Source organism: Oxyura jamaicensis, chromosome 1 (assembly GCF_011077185.1).
Source record: "Oxyura jamaicensis isolate SHBP4307 breed ruddy duck chromosome 1, BPBGC_Ojam_1.0, whole genome shotgun sequence".
Taxonomy (NCBI): Eukaryota; Metazoa; Chordata; class Aves; order Anseriformes; family Anatidae; genus Oxyura; species Oxyura jamaicensis.
This window is the reverse complement of record NC_048893.1, coordinates 64,750,461-64,773,552: the sequence shown is the minus strand read 5'-3', so window position 1 is coordinate 64,773,552 and position 23,092 is coordinate 64,750,461. Positions and strand designations below refer to the sequence as shown.

The following is a 23,092-nucleotide window of genomic DNA, read 5'->3' as shown; positions in this document are numbered from 1 at the left end:
AGTTGCAGCACAGGTTGTGTGGGAAAATCGGTATCACAAAGCTCTGATTAATTAATCTCAGTAGGTTTGGGCCACGTTTTCATTGCAGTACTATAAGAGATTTTGTGGTGACAGAGATTACATGAACAAAAATTTCCGTCGGTTAGTGTCCTAACAGGTTCCTTCAGAGAGCATTAGTGCGCTAAGAAGCCTCACGCAAGGCACTTCATTTAATCCTATTTATTTACATTTAGGCTTCTTAGTGTCTGCTGTCATCAGACCAGTCAAGACTGAAAGGGTTAAACAGCTCTGTGCAGGAGATGTTCTTGCAGCTCCTTCCTACAACCTGATCGTGTCCACAGCAGTCAGCACCTCAACCCCGTGTCCAAGGATTTTCATCAAGATGTGAAAATCACTGCAGCTCTGGGACAAGTCAAAAGAGAACCTATTAACGAGAACCCCTAACCAAAGGAGAACCCCTAAGGAGAGGGACTCCCCCTTGACCATGGCGCTGCTCTGCCAGTACCAGCACCGGCCTGGGGAGCAGCACTCCTGCCCTGGCAATACCTTGCTCAGCAAGGCACATTTCCACAATGAAACAAGTTATACATCCCACCAGTGTGAGGGCTTTCAGTCATTAATCTATTTTGGAAAACAATAATTAACTCCGAGCATGCTTTTTTAAGTCTGCCTGAAGGTTGTGGTTCACTTTGCCTTTAACTCCTTTTTCCATTTTTCACCACACATATTCCTGTTTGTTATGTTTTCTTAATTCAGGTAGATTTACCTCAGAAACATTTCCAGTTTCTTAACCACATATGTATCAGAAATGTGTTCTCTTTTAAGCTCTTTAAAGCATTTGTGACTCCTGGGCCTACTTTTGCAGGCAGGTGCCTGCTGTCTGCCAGCTTCAAGCTGGTAAAACATAAACCATCCAGGGTGGGAAACAGCAAGGGATCAGAGCTGAATAGCCCTATACTGAAACAAACTGCTTCATAAAATACCTCTGAAAGGTTTTCTGAGGTTACTGTTTGCACTTGAAAACGCTGCCCTCCACGTACAGCTTCAGGCACAAGCTGTGTTGCCAGAAGGAATGCCAGCTGCTGGGCTCCCCTCCCCTTGGTCCTCACAGCTCTGGGTGCCATGGGCTGCAGGGGGACAGCCTGCTCCACCAGGGGCCTCTCCACATGGAGATCTGCTCCGTGTGGGACCCACGGGCTGCAGGGGGACAGCCTGCTCCACCAGGGGCCTCTCCACAGGCCGCAGGGGAACTGCTGCTGCCTGCCTGGAGCACCTCCTGCTGCACCGACCTGGGGGGCTGCAGAGCTGGTTTTCACCGGTCTCTCCCAGCTGTGTTGCACAGCAGTTTTTTTCCCCCTTTCTTCAATCTGCTCTCCCAGTAAGCCCACCCAGCATCAATTACTGGCTCGGCTCTGGCCATCGGTGGGTCCCTTTGGAGCCAGCTTAAACTTGCCCTTATCTAACATGGGGCAGCTGCTGGGCCCTGCTCACAGAGGCTGCCCCTGCAGCCCCGCTAATACCAAAACCTTGCCACGTAAACCTTGCTACGATTTCCCTGGGCCTGAGTTTGGGCAGGGCAAGAAACTTGGCTCCAGTGACGGGAGGGCAGTAAGAAAAAGCTGCCTGAAAGGAAGAGCTGTTTGAAATGCCTGAGGGCCATGGCTGGCTTCAAGAAGGGCAAAAAGTAAAGCTGCAGTTGAAACCATAGGCACCTGTTTGAACCCCAGCTTGCTGAATGAAAGCTGGCTTTTTATGCAACATCTCTCTGGGGACAAGTGAGGACTGCACTGGAGAAGATCTGCTCAGTAACGGCAAACCCTGTGAGAAGAAGATGCCTTAAAACTACAGCTCATTCCCAGGAGTGCTGTCACAGGATTCATTACTGGACTCTATCAGTCAGACAAAACAGGTTATTGTGGTCTGTTATTAGTTATCAGTAAAGCCATTGTTATTAAAATTATTAGTAATGCTAAGTCCAAATGTGTATTACACATTTCATTGTAGTTTAGAGTAACTACAATTTTATTAACCCGTGGTTTTTATTCCATATTAGGATGGCTCCTTTCTTGCAGACCTTTTTTAAACATAGAACGCTTCTGTGCAGTGTTTCTGTGTAAACACCAGTGATAAATAGTTAATAAGTGAATTAAAATTATACTGGAAGTAAAACATCAAGGATTGTTTCTCTTCTACTTTCATATATAATTTGGGGATTTGCAACATATAGAACCTTTAGATTCTAGGTATGATATATATATGCATCATATAACATCAATACATACATATTTATTTAAAACTTTCTATTTTTTAATGTGTTTGTTGAAACTGGGGAATGCCAGTTTCATGAGTGCCAGAGATGAAGCCGACAATCTGTATTTTACTACTGCGCTATTGCTGTGTCACAGACTCTTTCCCTTAAGACAGTAATCCCAAAACAAACCAAAAAAAAAAAAGGAAATGAAGATTTACCAGAATTTAGAGTAATCTCTCCACCCATTTATTCTTGGCTTTATCTTGCTTTTCAAGGACTTTGCTACCTGTGCTAGCTTTCATTTGCACAGTGGCTCTAGCACGGGGCAAATAATCCCAACTCCTTTGAAGGGACTCTATGGCTGTGTTGGCACTTCTGGAAGAAATCCAGGAGGTGTTTTTCCATACCCTGCCCCTATGTAAGGTGGACTCCGCATTTTATATATATAAATATATGTATACAGCTATTTTGCAGGGTTTGGAATCTCAGCGCAGACTGTTTTGCCTAGCATTTAATACCATGTACTTAATTAAGAGTCATTCATATGCGGTTTATCTAGTGCACAAACTAACTTTGCTGTGAATGCAGAGGCATCCATGGTGACTTTTTGCAAAAGCTGCACAGGTCTGGCAGAGTTTTTGAATCTACATGCAACGCACTTTGCACACTGTCCCACTCCTCCCACTCCATGGCCCAGCTGGCCCTGGAAGCAATATAGGCTGACAAGAAACCTGACAAGAAACCCTTTGTATCTTCAGTGCAGGAGCCAAGTGCTCTGGGAAGGTTTAGTCTCATTTTCTCAGCTGTTAGTTACATCCTGAATACTTCTGAGGTGGAATTGCTCCAGTGTAGGAGCTCTGCAAGTGTGGCCCATAGCCTCCCAGCAGTGCTCCCTGCTGTGCTGTACAATAGAGTGAAAAGGGTGGAAAAGGAAAGCTGTACGTTTTACCCAGTGCAACCCTTATTTTTCTTCAAATGCAGACGTATTTTAGTTTCCACACACCATCCAGGCATAGCAGTTTTTCATAGGGCTCAGTCAGTCTTCCTCAGCATATATGTCTCCCAGACACAGTCTTGTAAGCAGTGACCCCAAATTTGCAATGAAGTAAACTACGTTATTAGTGGTTATTAAGTACCAATAACAAGCTCAGCCTCTTTCTGTATATAATGCTGTGGACAACCAGCAAATCTGTATCACCCTGAATTTTGTAAAGGGCAAGCAGCAGTGAAGAGGTCAAAGAGGAGCATGATATTTAGAACTAGAGAAGTTAACCCTCTTCATCCTCAGGAACGCACAGTATCTAAGATTGTGTTTACTGTTAATTTTAATGTGACTTTTCATCATGGAAATCTAAAAGGAAGGAGACAGAGGTTTCATATCAAGCTCAAATAGCTCAGATTTGATCCCACTCATCCTTGGGCTGTGTTTCAGAAAAGCAGTCCTGAGGCCCTGCTATGCCGGCAGTAGCAGCGTGTGCGTGTCGGAGAGCAAGTGGGAGCCAGTGTTGTGGCCAGTGCAGAGCCTGTGCCACGGCTCCCAACATCTCCTCTTCTTCCTGATCAATGCACTGTACGCAGTGTATGGCTCCACACCTGGTAAGAACTACACGATGCGTTGATGCTGATCAGACCTGTGTTTGCTTCATGCTGAGCAATGAAGCCTACCTGTCAGGTCCACAAGTGTACCGACAGGCTCCTGCAACCTCTTTTCCCCTGCCTATGGGTTGACCCCAGATGTTGCTTCTTTCCCTCCCAGCCTCATGAACACGATGTTCAAGGGCAGAAGTAATATAGGGCAGCTGTAATTTTGGCTCAGACAATGGTGAGAAGAGACAAATCCTGTGAAAGAGCTGTGCAAAGCTCTACCTGGAACCTTCACTCTGTTTTGAGTGCTGCCTTTGAACCGAGGCCCCCACCCACAGTTCCTGCTTCCTGACGCTTCCTTGGAAAGACCTCAGAAGAAAGGTTGTAGGCCAGAAAGCCTCTAACCTCAGATGGCTCTGATTCAAGTTCAAATACATTTCTTATGATGGGACTTGCAGTCTTTGGGGACCCTTGGTTATAGCCTGCCATGGCAAAGAGAAGCAGTCCCAGTGTTTGTTAATCCAGGTCATGAACTTGGATGGTCCTGACGTGGGTACAGCACTCATTTTACCACTTCTGCTCTGGGACCAGTACCACAAAGAGCACAGGGTGGAGAGCTTAGGGTTACTGCAGGGTTATGGTAAACTGCTAAATCTCTCTGTCTTTACCAGCCATAGCCTCTCTGCATGTTTAGAAAGCCAGCCAGTGCGGACAAATCACATAGCTTGTGTTGTCTCTTACAGCATCTCTGTTCTCCCCCAGGTGTTCCAGCAGCTGATGCGAAAATGTCCCCAAGGAGCCCTAATTGTTAGAAATAACCCACTGGGGCTTCCAGTATTAAAGGTGTAAGCTTTGTGCCCATTTCTGTCTACACCACATTTGGGACTTGACAGCTCCTGGCTTCCAGCACATAATAGAACACCACACTCACAGAAACGTTTGGTAGTGGGGTTGTGCTGTTGCTGGGGATAATGCAAGCTAATAAGCACTGGGAACCGAGTGGCTCCTACTGGGCAATTTACGATTTGAGGGAAAAACGGACCAAAAACAATCCAGAAAGCTTGTTTTCTAGGGAATTTATCCCATCATGGCTGCTCATGGCTTGGACTGGCGTACACTTCGTTGGGTTAAGAGCTGGCTGGATGGCCGGGCCCAGAGAGTTGTGGTGAATGGAGTCAAATCCAGTTGGAGGCCAGTCACTAGTGGAGTCCCCCAGGGCTCGGTACTGGGACCAGTCCTCTTTAACATCTTCATCGATGATCTGGACGAGGGGATCGAGTGCACCCTCAGCAAGTTTGCAGATGACACCAAGTTAGGTGCGTGTGTCGATCTGCTCGAGGGTAGGAAGGCTCTGCAGGAGGATCTGGAGAGGCTGGACCGATGGGCCGAGGCCAACAGTATGAAGTTCAACAAGGCCAAGTGCCGGGTCCTGCACCTGGGGCGCAACAACCCCAAGCAGAGCTACAGGCTGGGAGATGTGTGGTTAGAAAACTGCCTGGCAGAGAAGGACCTGGGAGTGATGGTTGATAGTCAGCTGAATATGAGCCAGCAGTGTGCTCAGGCGGCCAAGAAGGCCAACAGCATCCTGGCTTGCATAAGAAACAGCGTGGCCAGCAGGTCCAGGGAAGTGATTGTCCCCCTGTACTCAGCTCTGGTGAGGCCGCACCTCGAGTACTGTGTTCAGTTTTGGGCCCCTCGCTACAAGAAGGACATGGAGGTGCTCGAGCAAGTCCAGAGAAGGGCTATGAAGCTGGTGAAGGGTCTGGAGAACAAGTCTTATGAGGAGCGGCTGAGGGAGCTGGGACTGTTTAGCCTGCAGAAGAGGAGGCTCAGGGGTGACCTAATCACACTCTACAGGTACCTGAAGGGAGGCTGTAGCGAGGTGGGGGTTGGTCTATTCTCCCACGTGCCTGGTGACAGGACGAGGGGGAATGGGCTAAAGTTGCGCCAGGGGAGGTTTAGGTTGGATATTAGGAAAAACTTCTTTACTGAACGGGTTGTTAGTCACTGGAATAGGCTGCCCAGGGAAGTGGTTGAGTCACCATCCCTGGAGGTCTTTAAAAGACGTTTAGATGTAGAGCTTAGGGATATGGTTTAGTGGAGGACTTGTTAGCGTTATGTCAGAGGTTGGACTCGGTGATCTTGGAGGTCTCTTCCAACCTAGACTATTCTGTGATTCTGTGATCATGTTTTATTCAAAGAACAAAAAGCATAGATTTGTTTTTATTGAGAAACTAACTAAAAAGATTCTTAATATATCTCAGTAATTCCTTCCCTACCAGGTGCCATTCCTTTAAAGTCATGTATGATACATTTGAGGCATTTTTTTCATAAGCATAGCTTGTTTTTAAATTTCAGGTTATAACGAATCAGAAATGTTCTTTCAGTCTTTTGACATATTCTCAGTTTTTGGAATTGAACAGTCTTTCAGCTACTTCACAAATACAAAGTGATCGATAAGGCAGACCAGAACTTGATTTTCTTATTCACCAGTCACAAGGTACTTTAGAAGGAGTGTAAATCATTCCTGAAGTAGAACAGGCTGAAAACTCCTCATGCTGGTGACAAAGAATAGATTAGGATTTCTTAAAGCAGAATGAGGAGTGCAAGTACAAGAGAGTTAAACAGAATAATGGACCTTGCCAATATGGTGAAATAAATACCTGCTAGCTCACAACAATTTAATTCTACAGCTATGATCCAAACTGTTGATTTACCTTCCATATACCAACAGAAAACGGACATGATTCAGGACTTTCATCATAATCCAAAAAAAAAAGATTATATATAGCTGCTAAATTAGTAGTTTTTAAATGCACCCAGTCCCACAAAAATAGCACCCTTGTAAAGGTACCGTCAAAGAATACTGCTAGGCTAGAAGGTACTTTTAGGTATCAAACTATGGGAATCACTGACCCTTTTGCACTGTGGTAGGTCAAAACATACCATGACGAGCGCTTTAAAAGCATTGTAACCTAACTTCTTAACTTTCCTCACAGATGAATGATGAGATTTTAGACCACTCTTCTGATTGCTGTGTGATACTGACCTTCCTTTCTAACTATTCCTTTCTGCATTTTCCTTCCAGCTGGGTAGTCTTGCCATGAGAGCACAGGCTGGACCAACAACACAGAATGACAAGATTTAACAGAAGATTTTTAAATGACTCACTTTTTTACAGACTTGCTCTCTACAGAATATTTTCTGCTTGAGGGACATTTCCACTGCATGGGCAAAGAAGGAAGGGAGAGAGCAAGACAATTCTTGCTGGCAAAGAGCTGAAGAAAAACAAAAAATCCCAAAGTTCAAGCATGTCAGGGCTTCTCATTTCTCCTCTTATCACATTGTATCAAGTGTATTGCACAAAATCACTAACTACCTTCCAAATTTCTGGATATCACTCTGAGTATTTTCCTCTGTACAGGAAAAAATGAATTAAAATGCCTGATAGGCGTGCTAAAACAATAATCATCTAAATAAACATATACAAACTCATCTCCCAGATCAGAACTACTACAATAGCTCCTGATTTAAAAACACTTCATGCTGACACCAGCTTTCAATAACATCTCAGTTCCTGCAGTGATACATTTCCTTGAAGGTTTTTAGGAGCAAACATCACTGATGCATGTGTGATAAGGACCCTGGTCCCTGATCCAGTTGTTTCTCAAGACTTTTGGGGTTATCCCTCCCATCATGCCAGCATCTAACAAGGCCTTAAAAGGGCAGAGTAAGCCTCAAGATCACATGACCTTATGGCTATCATGGCTCTCTAGCCGTAACATATGCCTTCTTGGAAGATCATGAAGACTTTGAGGACAAAAGATTCCTCTGTATTGGAATCTAGGCATCAGCATTCAATAAACTGCTAAATCAGCAGAGACAATGACTAACTTTACCATTATTTAAGAGGAAATTAATATATAGAATTACATAAATATCAAGGATACAGTAAATAAATAATCACATGACATGAAAGAAAAAATTTCTAGATGCAACAGCTCTTAGATCCTTTCTCCAGCTGAGTTTGTCCTCCATTTCTCTTATCAAAAAAAGGTGAAGGCAGAGGTCATAGACTGAGTGCAGGTCTTTCCTGTGGAGCATTTTTACCCATCCACACTGGTACACAGATGCTGAGCTTCATGGACAAGGAACAGCTTTCCAAAACACCCTGATACACCTGGATAAGCCTATTGGGGATGCTTTTTCATGTAAATCAAGAGATAGGCTGTTTGTCCCCTGTGGAAGAAAAGAAAAAGCATAGCAAGTATGTTTGAAGATCTTGGTAATCTTTGTTGCAAGCAACCGCCCAGGTTTTCTCCTATTCATCCTTTTTGAGATTTAGGTCAGCAGAAGTGGCTCTCCCCAGTGTTCCTATGGCAGCTCATAATGCTAACCCCCTGGCTGCACAATAGCTTATGGGAGGAATTCTCTCTCTCCATGCTCATTGTCTTATGATGCATCAAAACACAAAGCATGGAGAAATCCTGACTGATGCACCTAACTTTACTCAGGATTGAGGGCGGCACTGGTGACAACCATAAGGAACAATACTGCTCCTGCAGCCCCATTTGTGACTACTCATTAATCCTGCAGGCTCAAGGTACAGCCATACACAGGTGTATCAAGTAACCAGATTGCAGCAATGCCCCTTCTACACTTCTGTATTCCCAGCTCATGCTAGGCAATATACAGTTCAAATAATTAGTTTTCCCTCTCTTTGCTACATCATTTTCCAGACCCCAGAAAAACATTGAGTGAAAACACAGAGGCTCTCACTTACCAGTTGAGGTCTGAATGTCCATACGTACTTTTAACATCATCCCACGATACCTGAAGAACAACACACAAGATGAAGGTGGTAAAAACTCTTAATGGATGGGCATACAGTGACACCAGTACAGCAGTCCTCATGAGGGTGACACAAGTCATACTTTCAGGAACTACAAGCATTTTAATAAAGCAGTTTATTACTCTTAACTTTATGAGGAAAATCAGTTCCTCTGCCTCTATTGAACATAAATTAAACAGATCTAGAGTACATAATGTAGGGTAAATGGTCAATGGCTGTTTCTGCAAAATGCAAAACAGAGCCTGAGGTCTTTTTTGGTACAGAAGCTAGAGCCATTTTGCCCTTAGCTCAGAGTATAATGTAGCAGAAGAATGAGGTGCACAAAGCTCTGCTGCTTCATTTTTCTCTCCTGGTTCTCTTTTATCAGCAGTCAGTCAGACTAAATAAGATCTGTAGGAGTGTCTGGAAAGCTACAAAGGAAATGTGGATTTGTGTCCTCACCTGACGAACGATAGAATCATTGAAGCAATACCATTTGCATTCTGTGAGACTTCGAATATAGGCACAGTAATGTCCAGAATTAGTTGATCCTGAATGAGCAACAACAGCAAAAAGCTCATACTGCCAGGCAGCCTGTAAAGAGCCACAAAGAGTAACTTTCAGTGAAGCAGTTTTCATTTATTGCTGCTGAAGAAAAGCAGCAGCCAGGACAGCAAGAGCGTGCGTCTCATAAGCAAAAATGAGAAAGATTAGATTTGTCTAGAGTACCCTGTCTTTTATACTATTGCCCTCAGAGTTCTGCCTGCCTGCTGTGGACTGGCAGTCTCCCTGGAGGTCACAGCAATGTCGAAAAGGCAGTAGGACAGCAAAGAGGCAGTAAAAGGGTGACAAAGGTGCTACGCTGCAGGCAGCACTGCACCAGCAAGGTTTTGCTGTTGCCACACTTTCCCTTGTTACTTCTTAGTAAGGCGAAGAGACCCACATTGTGGCAGATCACTCAGCTGCTTGGCAAAGCTGTTGTCTCCCTGCTAACTTCAGCTCTGTGACAAACCATAATGTACGGGAAACCGCCAGGAATGAAATTCCCCTGTCTTGGGCTGCCAACCTCTGCAGATGGTATGTCTGGGGCTCACTGAGGCTGTCTTGCCATGGAAGCTGAACCCCAAGTTGACTCTAAGACAACATCTGGATTTGGCCATCCAAATCAACTGTGTTCAAGTCTTTTTGGTAGTATATTTAGACATATACGAAAAAAAGTTATGTTAACCATTCTCAGAAAAAGAAAAGGTTTTATTTCCATAAAGGCTGATTTCTGTCCTAATAGCAGAAAGCTCCAGTTACGGCACCTTTGATGATTTAATCTAAGCACAGAAACTTTAATAATGCCTGAAATAGCCAGAATCATGGGATGTGAGACAACTCCAGACACAGGTAAAGACTGAGATGTACATTTCTGAGACAGATGCTTTTAACTGAGGTGAGCACTGGTCTGATCTCTAAGTTTTTATCAAACTTGAGCAAAGGGGAGAAGAAAATCTACCTCTTTTAAAGAAGGTATTAGGAGTATCTCACCTTTTCACTGTCATGTGCTTGGCTCTGCTGTTCTGTCAAGACTGCATTGAAATCAAGTTCTTGTGGGAATGGCAGACAGTGACTAAGTTTGTGGACGTCAGTTGATCTTTCAAAGCAGAAGCGCTTTAGTTGTATGGTCAGGGTCTGTGGCAGATGGACTAGCTTCATGCTCTGTAAAGCAATAAATGATGCAATTTAAAACCAAGGAGCAAACCCCGGGGAGCTGGGATGGAAACAGCTATTACCACCAAGTGGATGTAACAAGGGGAGCAGCTGGTGCTACAGTGAATGAAAACCAACTGCACTGGACAGCAGGTACCAAACCTTAGTAGCCCATCTATGCAGAGGAGACACATACATGTAATAAAGCCGTGATGACCAAGTTTCTCAACTTCAGCATGATCAACACTGAGACTTGGATGTCTCATGGGCTGCTTCATTCCTCATCTGCTTTCCTAACTCTAGGTTGGTATCACTCTGTTGTGGTTTAACCCGGCTGGCAGCTAAGCACCACACAGCCGTTCGCTCACCCTCCCCCCTCCCTCTCTGGGATGGGGGAGAGAAACGGGAAAGTGAAGCCTGTGAGTTGAGATAAAGACAGTTTATTAAGATAGAAAATAATAATGATAATAATAATAATATGTACAAACAAGTGATGCACAATGCAATTGCTCACCACCCGCTGACCGATGCCCAGCCCAACCCCGAGCAGCCGGCCCCCCCACCCCGGCTAGCCACCCCTATATATTGTTTAGCATGACGTCAGATGGTATGGAATACCCCTTTGGCCAGTTTGGGTCAGCTGTCCTGGGTCTGTCCCCTCCCAGCTCTTGCTGCACCCCCAGCCTGCCCGCTGGCAGGACAGAGCGAGAAGCTGAGAAGTCCTTGGCTTAGTGTAAGCACTGCTCTGCAGCAATTAAAACATCGGCATGTTATCAGCACTCTTCTCATCCTAATCCACAACATAGCACCCTACCAGCTACTAGGAGGAAAAATAACTGTCCTACCTGAAACCAGGACACACTCCCATACCTGTTCCCTTGGATCACTGACCCATGGACTGGAAGATGATGGTGCTCAAGACTTTTTAGGCAACCAAAGCAGCCACAGCATAAAATACAGATGGTGCAGCATGCTAGATAGCTGCCACAACCAGCAGGCTGTTCCTACACCATGAAAACTGGTCATGTTCAGAAGGAATTTCTCTCTTGAACAGCTTGTCTGTGAAGATTACTTTGAGTTGCTTTACTATCTGCTGGGTTGGCTGTACTCTTCAGTGACAAGATAGCTGATGTGCTCATCACCTCCTTAAACCTGAGCACCACAACATCATCAATAAATAGATAAGGTCTTGGGCAGGTGGGTTGATAGGCAACCACAGTGCCTGGTGAGAAGAGGCGAGCCAAATTCCTTGTGACATGGTCAGCAGAGTTCTGTGGAGGATGCCAAGCTGACAGCTCACTCCTGCAAGCACTGCCTTTGTTGACATTACTGTTGCTGCCACCAAGACATACGTATGCACTGCAGCCTACAAGGGCAGCCCACTCCTGAAAATATTGTGGAAAGTCCCCTCCAAGTCTTGAGCTGAGGTACTCTCCCCTACACATCTCTCTCTTCAACGTGCTTGTCTCTTCATGAAACAGCTAATTCATCTGCTGGCAGAGACCAATACTGTAAGTGCAAATCCCAGTGGAGAGCAGGGGAGAAAAGAAATCACCCTATGGTATCCTACTCTTAAGGGTATGCACAGCAACAGTAGAGTATTCTTGTCTAACCCTAGGTGACTTACATTAAAACCTAGGAAAGCATTCTTTTGTTTTTAGAGCTACATCCACAGCACAGATCTTCCTAATCAGAAAGACGCATATGGCTTATACCTAGTTGATGCTGCCATGCAGACAAATCGTCAGGTTACTCACCTCCTCTTAAATTTATATGGTTCAGTCCTTCCTCCATCCTTCCCAGTCCTACAGGGAGTTCTGGGTATAAGAAACACATGGGGAAATACTTCTCTGATTACCTGCAGAAAAGGCGTTTTCTTTTCACAGTATTCACAGAAGCACATGTTGTGACCAGTCAACTCTTCTGGATGGAAAAAGCATTGCAGACAGTCCTCCTGAGAAGACAGAGAAGATTTCTTTCAGTTGAATTCCTTCAAGCCAGTTTTATATTTCTACTTTGTTTCACAGTGTACATACAAACAGCAAAGCTACAGAAGGCCTATTTTATGCAAATGACAAAAGAATGCAAAATACTTTTCTCTCCTTTATCATGAATTAAAGTGAAATCAAGTACTGCTAGTTAGTTGGATTTTTCTGCTTGTTTTTAATGTTAAAAAGGGGATTTTGCCTGCCTTACTTTCTTCTGATTTGTATACTATAAGTTAGACTCCTTCTTGAACAACTACACAGGCAGTTAGAAAATGTGACATGTTCAGTGACCTGTACACTAAGCAGCAAGTGGCACTGTAAAACATGCTAGTCACAGTAGCATTAATGAATTCAATTTTTTAATCAAACAAAATAGGAGGAGTTTGTCATGTCAGCCCATACAGGTACTTCAGTTTTCCTTTTTTTTGTTTAACTTGATCTGTGTTTAACAACATAGTTTATTTTGTTTTCCTGCACACAGGAGAGTGACAGAAGCAAAATTGCCTTTATTCTTCTAACTACAAAGATGGAATTCATGAAGGAAGTTTACAGGAAGAAGACTTACTGGGTATGAAGACTGGCTAAGGCAGAGCTGGAAAGTTTAACCAAATGCAGAAAACTAGATTGGTGGACATTCTGACCCATCTGTTTATAAGTGACTTGTGACATTAGATGCCTTAATTTCCAAAAGGCCGTGCTTAAGATGTCTTAGGACTGGAAGCTCTCATTTAGCACTGAACCTCCAAAAAGAGCCTTTAAGTTGGGACACCCAAAACCAAGAGATTCTAAGTCACTAGTGACTTTTGAAAATGATCTTCATTTAGCCACAGTTCTTTATCTTCCACCATCTCAAGACAGCAAACATATGACTGCAAAGCTTCTCTTTATACAGTGACCCTCGTATTATAAGTGACTATACAGACAGTCACAGTCAGACTACACTGACTAGGCATTCACATATGTACACACGCATACACACACACAAGTTTGTGCCACTTCTATTGCAGTGTGACCAGATGTCCCATACGGGCCAGGACAGTCCTAAAATAGACATTTGTCCCATTATGTCAACATAGGAAAGAATATCTTCTTTGTATCAACAAAAACATCCACAAAACATCAAGAAAGTAACACCAACAGAAATACACTGTTCTAGCTCCAACTTTAGAATGAGCATGTTTGAGAAATAGTTGTGCATCTTTCACCCAGGACATACATTGTACACTATCTCCCTTTTCATACTATAGCCCTGAGAGGTCCCCTATTCTTACCCTTGCATTGGGTAAAAGTTGAATCTGGGATCTAGTCTAGTCCTTGCCCTATATTTTAGCCCAGTGCAAGACTATATCCCCACCGTGCAGCCTGGTACAGGATCATCCCCACTACGTTCATTTTCTTTAAATTTGATAGTGGTACATTGTGGCAAACACACTATAAACAATCAGCTCCCTGTGTATCCCCTCTTCCCTAGCTCTGGGTGTTAAAAATCATGTGGTGTTTCAACAGCAGTTAAGAAATTAGAATGCTGCATTGCACAAAAAAGACCCTGCTGCATGATTTTATTTTACACCTATTTAAAAGCCTCAGAGGTTCTGAAGGAGGTCCCTTTATCTTGAAACAGTACAAAGTAGTCAGAATAAGGTTCAGTTGTCCACTAAAGCTGAAAACATCCACTCCCTATTTGTTGCAGCACCCACGTAGCCGCCAAAACTGATATATCTGGATATCAAACAGCAGTACCGATTTACCAGTAAAAGGACACTGCACTGGGCAAATGCAGCGTGCCTGGCCAAGGATTACAAGTTTTGTAGGGCACTTCACTGTGGTAGCTAAGCTCCCACAGGTGTGCATCACTGTGTAAGTCTGAGTCTTATATTTAGTCAACAATCTTCTCAAAAAGAACTTTCAAGGACTTTATTTTCCAACCCCAAAATCGAACAGATTTTTTGGAAAAGTTTAGAACCCCTCAAAACAAACAAGAAATGTGAATGGGAAAAGGTGGCCTCAAAACCCCAGACAATCTGCAGAGATTCCAGATGAGTCCCAGGAAACAGCAGTCCTGCAGGGAGAAGACTCCCACAGTGAATAGACGAGAATCTCCTTCCTAAGGAAACAGCACTGCCACTGATCTTACCAGTGTCTTCAGCATGCGGGAACTGGAATCCAACACTGGGACTGGAAGGGTTAACATGTTGCTATTCCTCTTCATTTCAGAAGAGCATATCTGACAGGCCAGGTGCTCCTGTACACAGATAGTGTACAAATCACTCAACTTTGTAACCTGGAGAAAGTAAAAATAGCCAAAACATGGTTTGGGAAGAACACGACAGAAGTATTTCCCCCTGTGGGTGGGAAGGGCTGTGTGGGCATGTCACTTCACTCAGTGTCACTGCTTTAAGGCTTGAACCCAGATCTGATATTGACTTATGTGGACAGGGCACTTCCCACCATTTAAAGGAGAACAACTCCTTCCCCTCATCCCCTAGCAGAGGGAAGAGACGCATCCTGTAACATGAACAGACAGCTCAATGTCTGTTTTAATGCAGTTTTATTGTTTTGTTTGGAATTGCAACAGGAGCCCATCTTTTGTATGAAGGGAACTGCGACACTGGCTTGAGGAAGAGTCACTTTTCTCTTATTTTACACAGCTCCCCTGGGAGGAACTGCCATATACATAACATACCAACAGTGACTAATACTAATGAAATGCACATAGGTGACTTCAAAGAATGAAGGAACTGTGTCAAGACATGCCAACTAATGCTGACAGAAATTTGGGAAGTAAAGAAATGCATGTTGAATAAATTTGGTGCTGCACAAAGATCAACCGTTTTGTTTATTAATAAACTCTCCCATTAGAAAGAAGACCCTGACATGCTCTAAAGACAGGATGAACAAAAGTTAACTGTGGTTCAAACTGATGAAGCCTATGAAACCAAGACTGTCCATTTGAAAGATGAGAGAGAAGACCCAGATGGGAGATAATTCCAAAAATTTCATAGGATAATTGACAATGGATGGGATTCTTCTTAGAGAAGCAGAAGAAACCACACAGGACAAAGGCTAAAGAGCCTGGTGTTCATTCCAGTGACTGTCCTTACCAGGTCTTGGTCTTTTATCTGCCTCTTTACCAAGTTCCAGAGAGTCAGAAAGAGTTGGGCAGCATCATGTTGCATAAACACTGGACAAACAGAAAACACAACCTTGATCAGTATTATTGAGAACAGCAAGCACGTGCTTCTCACAGATGGCAAATAGACTCATTCTCCTTAACCCCATTAATCCAGTGTCCTGTTCCTTTGCCACCCTCCACCAGGGACAGAGCTTAGACAGAGCAGGGACACAAGCTGTGGTGGTTTATGTGACCTGAGCAGGCAGGGGGAAAATATGGGAGGGATTGAGTGCCCCATTGTACAACCCAGTGCAAAAGGAATGTCCCTGTCACTAGACACAGAGCCTAGCATATAACCAGTACCTCCTGCAGGACAGGGCTTTGATGCCTCATTGAGTTGAGGGGTGTATTTATTTGAGTCCATCTTACAAGCAATACAGAGAAGCTTCTGTTCTCTTTCTCATCTTCGCTACTCCACAACCTCCCCCAGTCCCTTCCCAAGGCTATTACACTCCTGAGTGATGAGACAAATGATATGGAGACCTATCCATACATCTCAAACACAGAATTGTACAAATTACTTAATTGCTACCCAGTGATAAAGCATACAATTCCCACGCAAGAAGCCAAGGATGATACAGTAATGTTATGCTTTGGCTTTCCACTCTGGCTAAACTGGCATATTGAGAACCAAAGATGGTGGGATACAGCTCATTGAATGGGTTGCTATAAAATGTCTCAAAAGGGAACTACTTCAGAACTGAACTTAGGGAAACAAATCCACGTCCATGAATACAAAGACCTGATGTTCTCAGCCCATGAGGAACTCAAGATCTAGGAACTGGGCAAAAACTATACATGGTTTACACCTTTACATTTCTGGACTATCTGTATGCTTGATCACAGGTGAAACAAATTTTGTGGAATAATTCAACACCCTGAGATGGAAGTGCTTTCAACTTCCCTGAAAGTCTGCAAGACCTGCCAAAGGTATTGAGTTCAGCTGGTTTCTGTTAAGATTACAGGCATCCCTGAACAAAGAAATCTCAGAAAATAAACCTTTCCCCATGTCTACTAGCACATCTGTGATCCAGGCAAAGTACCACTTGCCAGGATATATAACTTTATGAACCACACCTGAATTTTAAGGACAAAGTGTCAAGCTTTACAAGCTCTGTTTGGGCATCTCTCTTTAACTAAAAGAGAGAAGGCAGAATGCAGAGCTATTCAGTCTCAGAAGGAATTACATAAACAGAAATATGTTAGCTCATGTTCCCGCTTCACATAGATCTGGGCTGGCTACTGTCTTGTCCTTTTCAGTGTTGCCCCGTTTTGTCTTTTATAAGATAAAGATCAGGGCATTTGTATTCAAACTACTATTTTTATTTGTACACATAAACAGTCCCTCAGTATCACGTCCTCACTGGTCACCTGTGCATTCAACAATTTCTCTCCTTCAGGCCCATGTCCAGGTGGAAGGTGAAACCAGCAAATTCTTCTCTTAGCATTTATAACAACAAAGAAGAAAGGGATCCTTGGGAATTTGGGTAAGCTCAGTATCTTTTCCACATGAACACTTCATTCTAATTAGAAATACTATCTGTTTCACTGTTACCATATCAGTACAGTGAGACAAATCAAGCTGTAAACTGTCCAGCCCATTCTCTGCACAGCCCTCTTTCATTCTTGCCAGCATAAGTAGCTGAGTCTTCCAGCAGCCTGAGTAGCTGAGTCTTCTCATCCTTTGGACATCAGCAAGGATATCTGGCAGGGCTTTTTTTTTTTTTTTCTTCCCTTCTTCAGAAGACAGAGCACCTCACTCAAGCTTTAAAAAGCACTAAGTCATCAGCTACCTATTCCTCATGTTTCTGAATCCCTGAATGAGATGACAGAGTCTGCACTGCTTGCTAGTGCTTGAAAACTGACATCCCCAGTCTGCGGAAAGAGGTGGACGTGGGAAAGGGGCTGCTTACAATCCACTCTGTGTATTGAAAGACAGCGAGCAAGCTCTGTGGGAGAAACAGCTTTCTGCTTGCCAGACTGCATCTTCTCCAACAGCAAAAGCATTTGGTATGGGACATTCTTCCTCTTCAGTGAAGCATATGGGGGCACCGTGATCCTATAAAGAGAAGACATAACATGAATGGTAATCAAGCAGCACAATGGAGAAGTATTAGACGCCACACCTGAAGGAGCAGAGGGGTATGGCACAGAAAGCAAGCAACTCCAGAAGAATCAGAATGGGCACATTTTTAACAAAAGAAGGAAAAAGAGAAAGCCCCCATTCCCTGTTCCTCTGCACAGCTTGTGGGGAGGACGTAGAAGAGGGTAGATGGGGGAAAGGTGTTTCTAGTTTGCTTTTAGTCTGTCACTATTCCAGTCAGCTAGAGATAGACAATAAATTATATTAATCTCCCTATGTTGAGTCTGTTTTGCCTGTGACAATGTTGAGTGATCTCCCTGTCCTTATCTCAACCCTTGAACCCTTTCCATCACATTTTCTCCCCCTTTTCCTTTGAGGAGGGGGAGTGAGAAAGCAGCTGTGGTGGAGTTCAGCTGTGTACCTGGGTAAAAACACCACATTAATTTCTGAATAAGAGCCAGACTGAGCAGGACCTGAAGTGTCTTCCATGCACTAGAAGCAACATTAGTTACAGCTGTTTTCAAAGCTGCTCTTGTCTCCCACCTATTCTTTCCTTCATTTTCAACATACCCTAAAATTTCATGGGCAGGTATATCATAATGCTTGTATTTCAACCATATGCCAACTGGGAATCTCTTTATCCTCTCTAAATTTATTGCAGTCAACAGTTTTTTTCTGAGCCTTTCTTCAAATAGCGATGGTAACCTACAGCCTACATTATCTAGCTCTGCCCATTCATGGCATTTATCTTCTATGCATGCCTGTAATTTTTTTTCTCCCCACTCTGCACACTGGTGAGTGTGGAAGAGCGAGGTACAAGTCATAAAGGCTGCATTCAGGACTGCAGCATTCTGATATGCAAACATCACAGGAATTAAAGATGACTAACAAGTCAGAACCACAGCCTCTACCTTTGAAGGCCCCAGTCTGTACAAGAGAGGCACAACAGGCAGAGACCTTGCTGAGTGAGCTGAGAGAACCTAGCACTCCTGATGAGCCAATCCTTCAAATACACCTCCCATACAAACAAGGAACAGAGACAACAGTGCAACAGGAGAGCTATCTCGGGTAGTTCAAACGGGTGGTACCTTCGTAGTATCCTAGTGAAGTGTATGTTCATGAGGAACACTTGGAGTAGAGAGTTCAGACAGCAGGTCTGCCCAATGTTGTAAAGTCCAACAGCTCCTGTAGGCACAGAAAAAGAGGAAGTGACTTCAAAGATAAGCACAAGAAAAGAAAGTGAAAATCATTTAAGGGATGGTAAACTCCTTTTTGTACATATTCACCCATTCAGTGTACAGGCCCAACATCTTGCTCAGACCTTAAAGAGGGTTCTGCCTATGTTCAAGTAGATAACATTTACTTTTGTTTGGCAACTGACAGGAAAAATCCAAGTAAGCAAGGATCTTGATACTCAGATGTCTTCCTTTTTTGTTTTTTTTGGTCTCAGTTTTGAAGAAAGGAACTAGCCTGAGAGAAGTGGGAAAAGTCAGCTAGAGTTGTTCACAGTGCATACAAAAGAAAAGGATATTCTGTGCCCCAAAGCAATATTAGTAAATTACAATCAGAAATTCAGAAATTCTGAAGTCATCACCAAAGAGAGAGAGGGTATGGAACAGAAACTCAGAACAACTGAATCACATGCAGCTAGTGGTAATGAGTGATATATCTGAGACAGAACAGCACGTACACCTGAAATACTGATGACAGCCCTCGGGAGGCCAATCTAGTAATGCAGCAGAATAACCAGGACCTCGTCCATGGTTTAGCAAATCTTGAAGCAATGCTGGCTGTGTTTGGAAAGAGGACAGCATCTAGGTGTTTTCAGCTGCAGTAACCATTATGAGGACTTCAAAGGGGAGAAAGCTCTGAGATCCTCATGTAAGCCCTTCTCAAAAAACAAAATGGTTACTTGACAGTACAAAATGAGAATCATTTGCATGTTCCTCAGCAAAGAGGTAACGAATAGAAGATGAAGCCTAAGGACAAAGAATGGAAGAGAAGGCACTACAGACAGAAAATATGTGTGAAAAATAGGCAAAGCTTTATTACCATTTTTTAAGTCTGCCACACCGAAGACTACTGGTAGCCTCTGGTCTTTAGTCTTCAGCTCTTTGTTTTCCTCTTTATCACCTTCTTCTTCTGCCTTCACGTTCTCACTTGGTGACATCTCTGGCTTTTTTCTCCATTCTTGACGTCCACTTCTTTGGCCCATCAACAATATGGTACTATGACAGAAAGACTGCAGAAGGACACAGAAAAATGGGGAACACCCAGAAACTTAAGATTTGTCTTTGTATTTGATATTTTCATGATGAAAAAGCTGAAATGTCAATAAAATTAGTATGATTACTGCAGTGACATTTGGTATGTTTGAATTAGTATGGATACAGTAGCTGTGCAGTATATCAGCAAGGTAAGAGACATTGAACTGGAAGGCAACTGCATATCCTGTATTCCTTGTATGACTAAATGGCCTTCCAATTCCACAGAAATAGCCCCACCTAACCTGTGAACTCCAGATATACCTGTTCACGAAGATTTGGTGAATAAAATAATCAAAATTGTTCAAATACCAGATGATGCAAAATTTCTCTGTACAGTAAAAGCTATGCTTTAAAGCCTAAAGTACTCCAAGTATTCAAAGGGGCAAATTTCACCTTTTCTACCTTTTGAGCTGATAAGCATTTTTTTTTTTTTTTTCTGGTTGGGCTCTTCTCTGCATTGCTTTTAAGTGCCATAGTCACAGATCTAGAGGGGCACCCTGGACTCTAATTTTGAAAAGCATTTAAGCACCTAAGTATCATTTTTGTTTTACAATCCTTCAGGCAAAGGAACTGCTTAAGAGAACCATCATAATGCCTTGATTTTAAAGGGAGTATTGAATGGACCATTACTCTGACAGTCTCTTATGACTCAGCTACTGGCTCTTTAAATAAAACTCAAAAAAAAAATCACTAAACTAAAGCAAAGTAACAATACTCAAGCAAAACAATGTGATAAATGCTCCAACGCAATTAAACAAAAATTAAACATTTTTAAGAGCCCGCATCGAACATGGAAGCTGAATCAGAAAAAAATGCTATTGTTAGGGAAACATTCATAGGGAAAAAAAAAAGAGAGAGAGAAAGAAAGAAAGAAAAAATCATATGCTCAGGAATCATTATTACACAAATACTGAACAGCATGAAAAATGAACCTGAGGTCATTCCAGGTGCAAAAAGAATGAAGAAAAGCTACCAAGAAAGGGAAATAACCAAAACATCCTGGTTCTGCTTTTCATGAAAGGAAATTTTTGTTTCAAAAGCTTGTTATTTTTCAGGTTGACTCTGCCTAATAATGTTATATTTCAAAGTTTATGAAAAATTTATCATGAAAACTAGAAAACTATAAATTATTTTTTCCCAATTACCAATTTTTAAGCTTAAGTATATTTTTCCCAACTGTCCTTTATCAAAGTTACTTTTGAACTCAAAGTGTCTTACACCCAGATATGCTAAATAACATCAAATTTGCTGAGGAGATTTATCTGGGAAAAAAAGAAAAAAGAAAAACTCAGGCATTGAAAGATAGGTTCAGGAACATTGCTAATGGTATTGAAAAGCAGCAATTAGGACGGCTATGCGGGAAAAGTAAAACTGGATTTCAATTTCTTCTTCTGCAAAACACTCTGAACGCACGCTGCCTTTTCCCTGGGAAGCAATTTAACCAGGCATTCAGGTTTCTGAAAGCCCAGCCAGAGGAGCAGCATACTTCTGCTTGAGCATCAAAAGTTGGTGGATTTAGCTGGTGTAGGATCAGCCAGAGGGTGAGTAATGCCCACAGCCAGGGGGGACGCAACTGGAGACAGAAAGGAGGGGAAATGGTCAGCAGAGAAACTGAACAGCAGCTATGGGTGTGCTGGGGATGAGCAGAACTTGTTAAAAATGGTTGTTGGTAGAATTAAGGGCGGGATGAACGAGCAAGCTCGGGGCTAAGAAGCTTTGGATGATTTGAGAAGTAGGTAGAAAGATAGTAGGGCAAGAAGGTGCAGGGGTCTAGAGATGGCAGGATTTGAAGGATTTGGCTCTGTGGTTCGATGACACTCTCTCCCAGGCACCCTGGCACTGCTAACAGGAACCCTGGGTTGGGAGCAGGGACAGGAATAGAACTTTCCAACCCTTGCACAGAATCGCCTCGTTTCAGCTATAAAAAATACAGTATTGCTAAGATTTGCCATGACCTTCCTTTCCTGACAAAAACATAAAAAATCTCCCCTCACTGGAAGAGCAGGGATCCTTCTCAGTTTCCTTTGCAGATGAGGGGGATGGCTCAGTCCCACGGCCTCAGCGCACGTGGCTTGGCCGAGCCAAGCGACCACGCTAACTCTGGGCAGTGAAAAGGCAGCAGCGATGTCTGCCTCGCATCCTCCACCCCGTGATCGGCGAGCCCTCTTGCCCACCCTCTCTGCTCAGCCCAGCGTCCTCCATTTCGCTCTCGCTCTGCGCCAGGTCGCTGGCCTGAGGAGGGCCTTTCCGTCCCTGGTCGTCGGTCACTCTTTCCTAGCATCGCCACTCCTTTCCCCTCGTGGTTATCAGGCTGCCAAGGGCACCGACCTCAGCCCTGAGGAGATGGTGGCCCCCGGGTGCTCCCCAAAGAGCGGCTGCGGGGATGGGTTGGACCCGCGCCCTTCACCTCCGTTCTTCTCATGGACACCACTGAAATAACACTTTTCACTGTTCTGTTCAACTACGTGCTTGTCCAGCTCCCTTTATATACATATATTTTAGCTGTTAAAGAATATTGGTTGAAACAGAAAAGATAAACCATCCCAGCCACTACAAACACCCATTACTTGCGCTCCCTTGACGGCATGCCCAATACCCTAGCGGATTCACCAGCTCAAAAGTTATTTTCGTCGGTTAGAAGAAATACAAATGACCAAGCTGACGCGGTACGCGTTCGGAGTCACCAGGGCTCCGACTCCGTGCATGCAGTCATTTAGCCGTCCACCCGCGGCTCTGGCTCCCCGACCCCGACAAGCAGCCACAGCGCTCTCTCACGCCTCCTACCTCGCGCGTTTGGAGCCTCGGCCGACCCTCAGCGACCCCCCGGAGCCGCGGGCGGACCCTGCGGGCCGGCACGGCGCACATCGCCCCGCTCACCTGCGGCTGCCGCGGCGGCGCTGCCTGAGCGAGACTGCGGGCTGTCGGCGGCGCCTCGCCGCCCTGCTCGCCGGCTGCGTCAGAGGGCAGCAGCGCCCACTGGGCCGCTTAGTTTTGATTTCCCGCTTCGCTCAGCCCAGGGACGGAAAGTGAAACTTCACGGCGCTGCTCGCTGCTTTCCCTTCTCGTCGCCAGGGGCAGCCCAGCGGCGGGCAGGGCCGTGAGATGGCGGCTGCTTGCTGCCCCAGGCCCCGTGGAAGGGGTGGCAGGGAGCCGAGCTGCGAAGACACCGCGCTGGGGCTGGGACAGGGACCCTCGCCAGTCTGGGCCTGCTTCGCTTGGGA

At 44.2% G+C, this 23,092-nt stretch overlaps 1 protein-coding gene across 3 annotated transcripts in view; it reads right to left on the bottom strand.

Annotated features, from left to right (window-relative positions):
- Positions 1-6,821: 6,821 nt before the first annotated feature.
- Positions 6,822-23,092, bottom strand: part of USP18 (ubiquitin specific peptidase 18) — a 28,678-nt gene continuing 12,407 nt past the window's right edge. Inside the window, exons 1-12 of one of the 3 annotated variants that reach the window (XM_035346466.1) lie at positions 22,820-22,941; positions 22,656-22,789; positions 19,657-19,846; positions 18,693-18,789; positions 17,435-17,580; positions 15,451-15,530; positions 14,484-14,630; positions 12,220-12,315; positions 10,200-10,370; positions 9,129-9,260; positions 8,619-8,668; positions 6,822-8,074 (exon numbers count right to left, since the gene is read on the bottom strand). In XM_035346466.1, the coding sequence (XP_035202357.1) occupies positions 8,026-8,074; positions 8,619-8,668; positions 9,129-9,260; positions 10,200-10,370; positions 12,220-12,315; positions 14,484-14,630; positions 15,451-15,530; positions 17,435-17,580; positions 18,693-18,789; positions 19,657-19,846; positions 22,656-22,736 (1,239 nt within the window). In that variant the 5' untranslated portion in view covers positions 22,737-22,789; positions 22,820-22,941 and the 3' untranslated portion in view covers positions 6,822-8,025. Of the gene's footprint in view, positions 8,075-8,618; positions 8,669-9,128; positions 9,261-10,199; positions 10,371-12,219; positions 12,316-14,483; positions 14,631-15,450; positions 15,531-17,434; positions 17,581-18,692; positions 18,790-19,656; positions 19,847-22,655; positions 22,790-22,819; positions 22,942-23,092 lie in introns of those variants that run through there. The other 2 variants (XM_035346473.1, XM_035346482.1) reach the window with 2 other exon arrangements.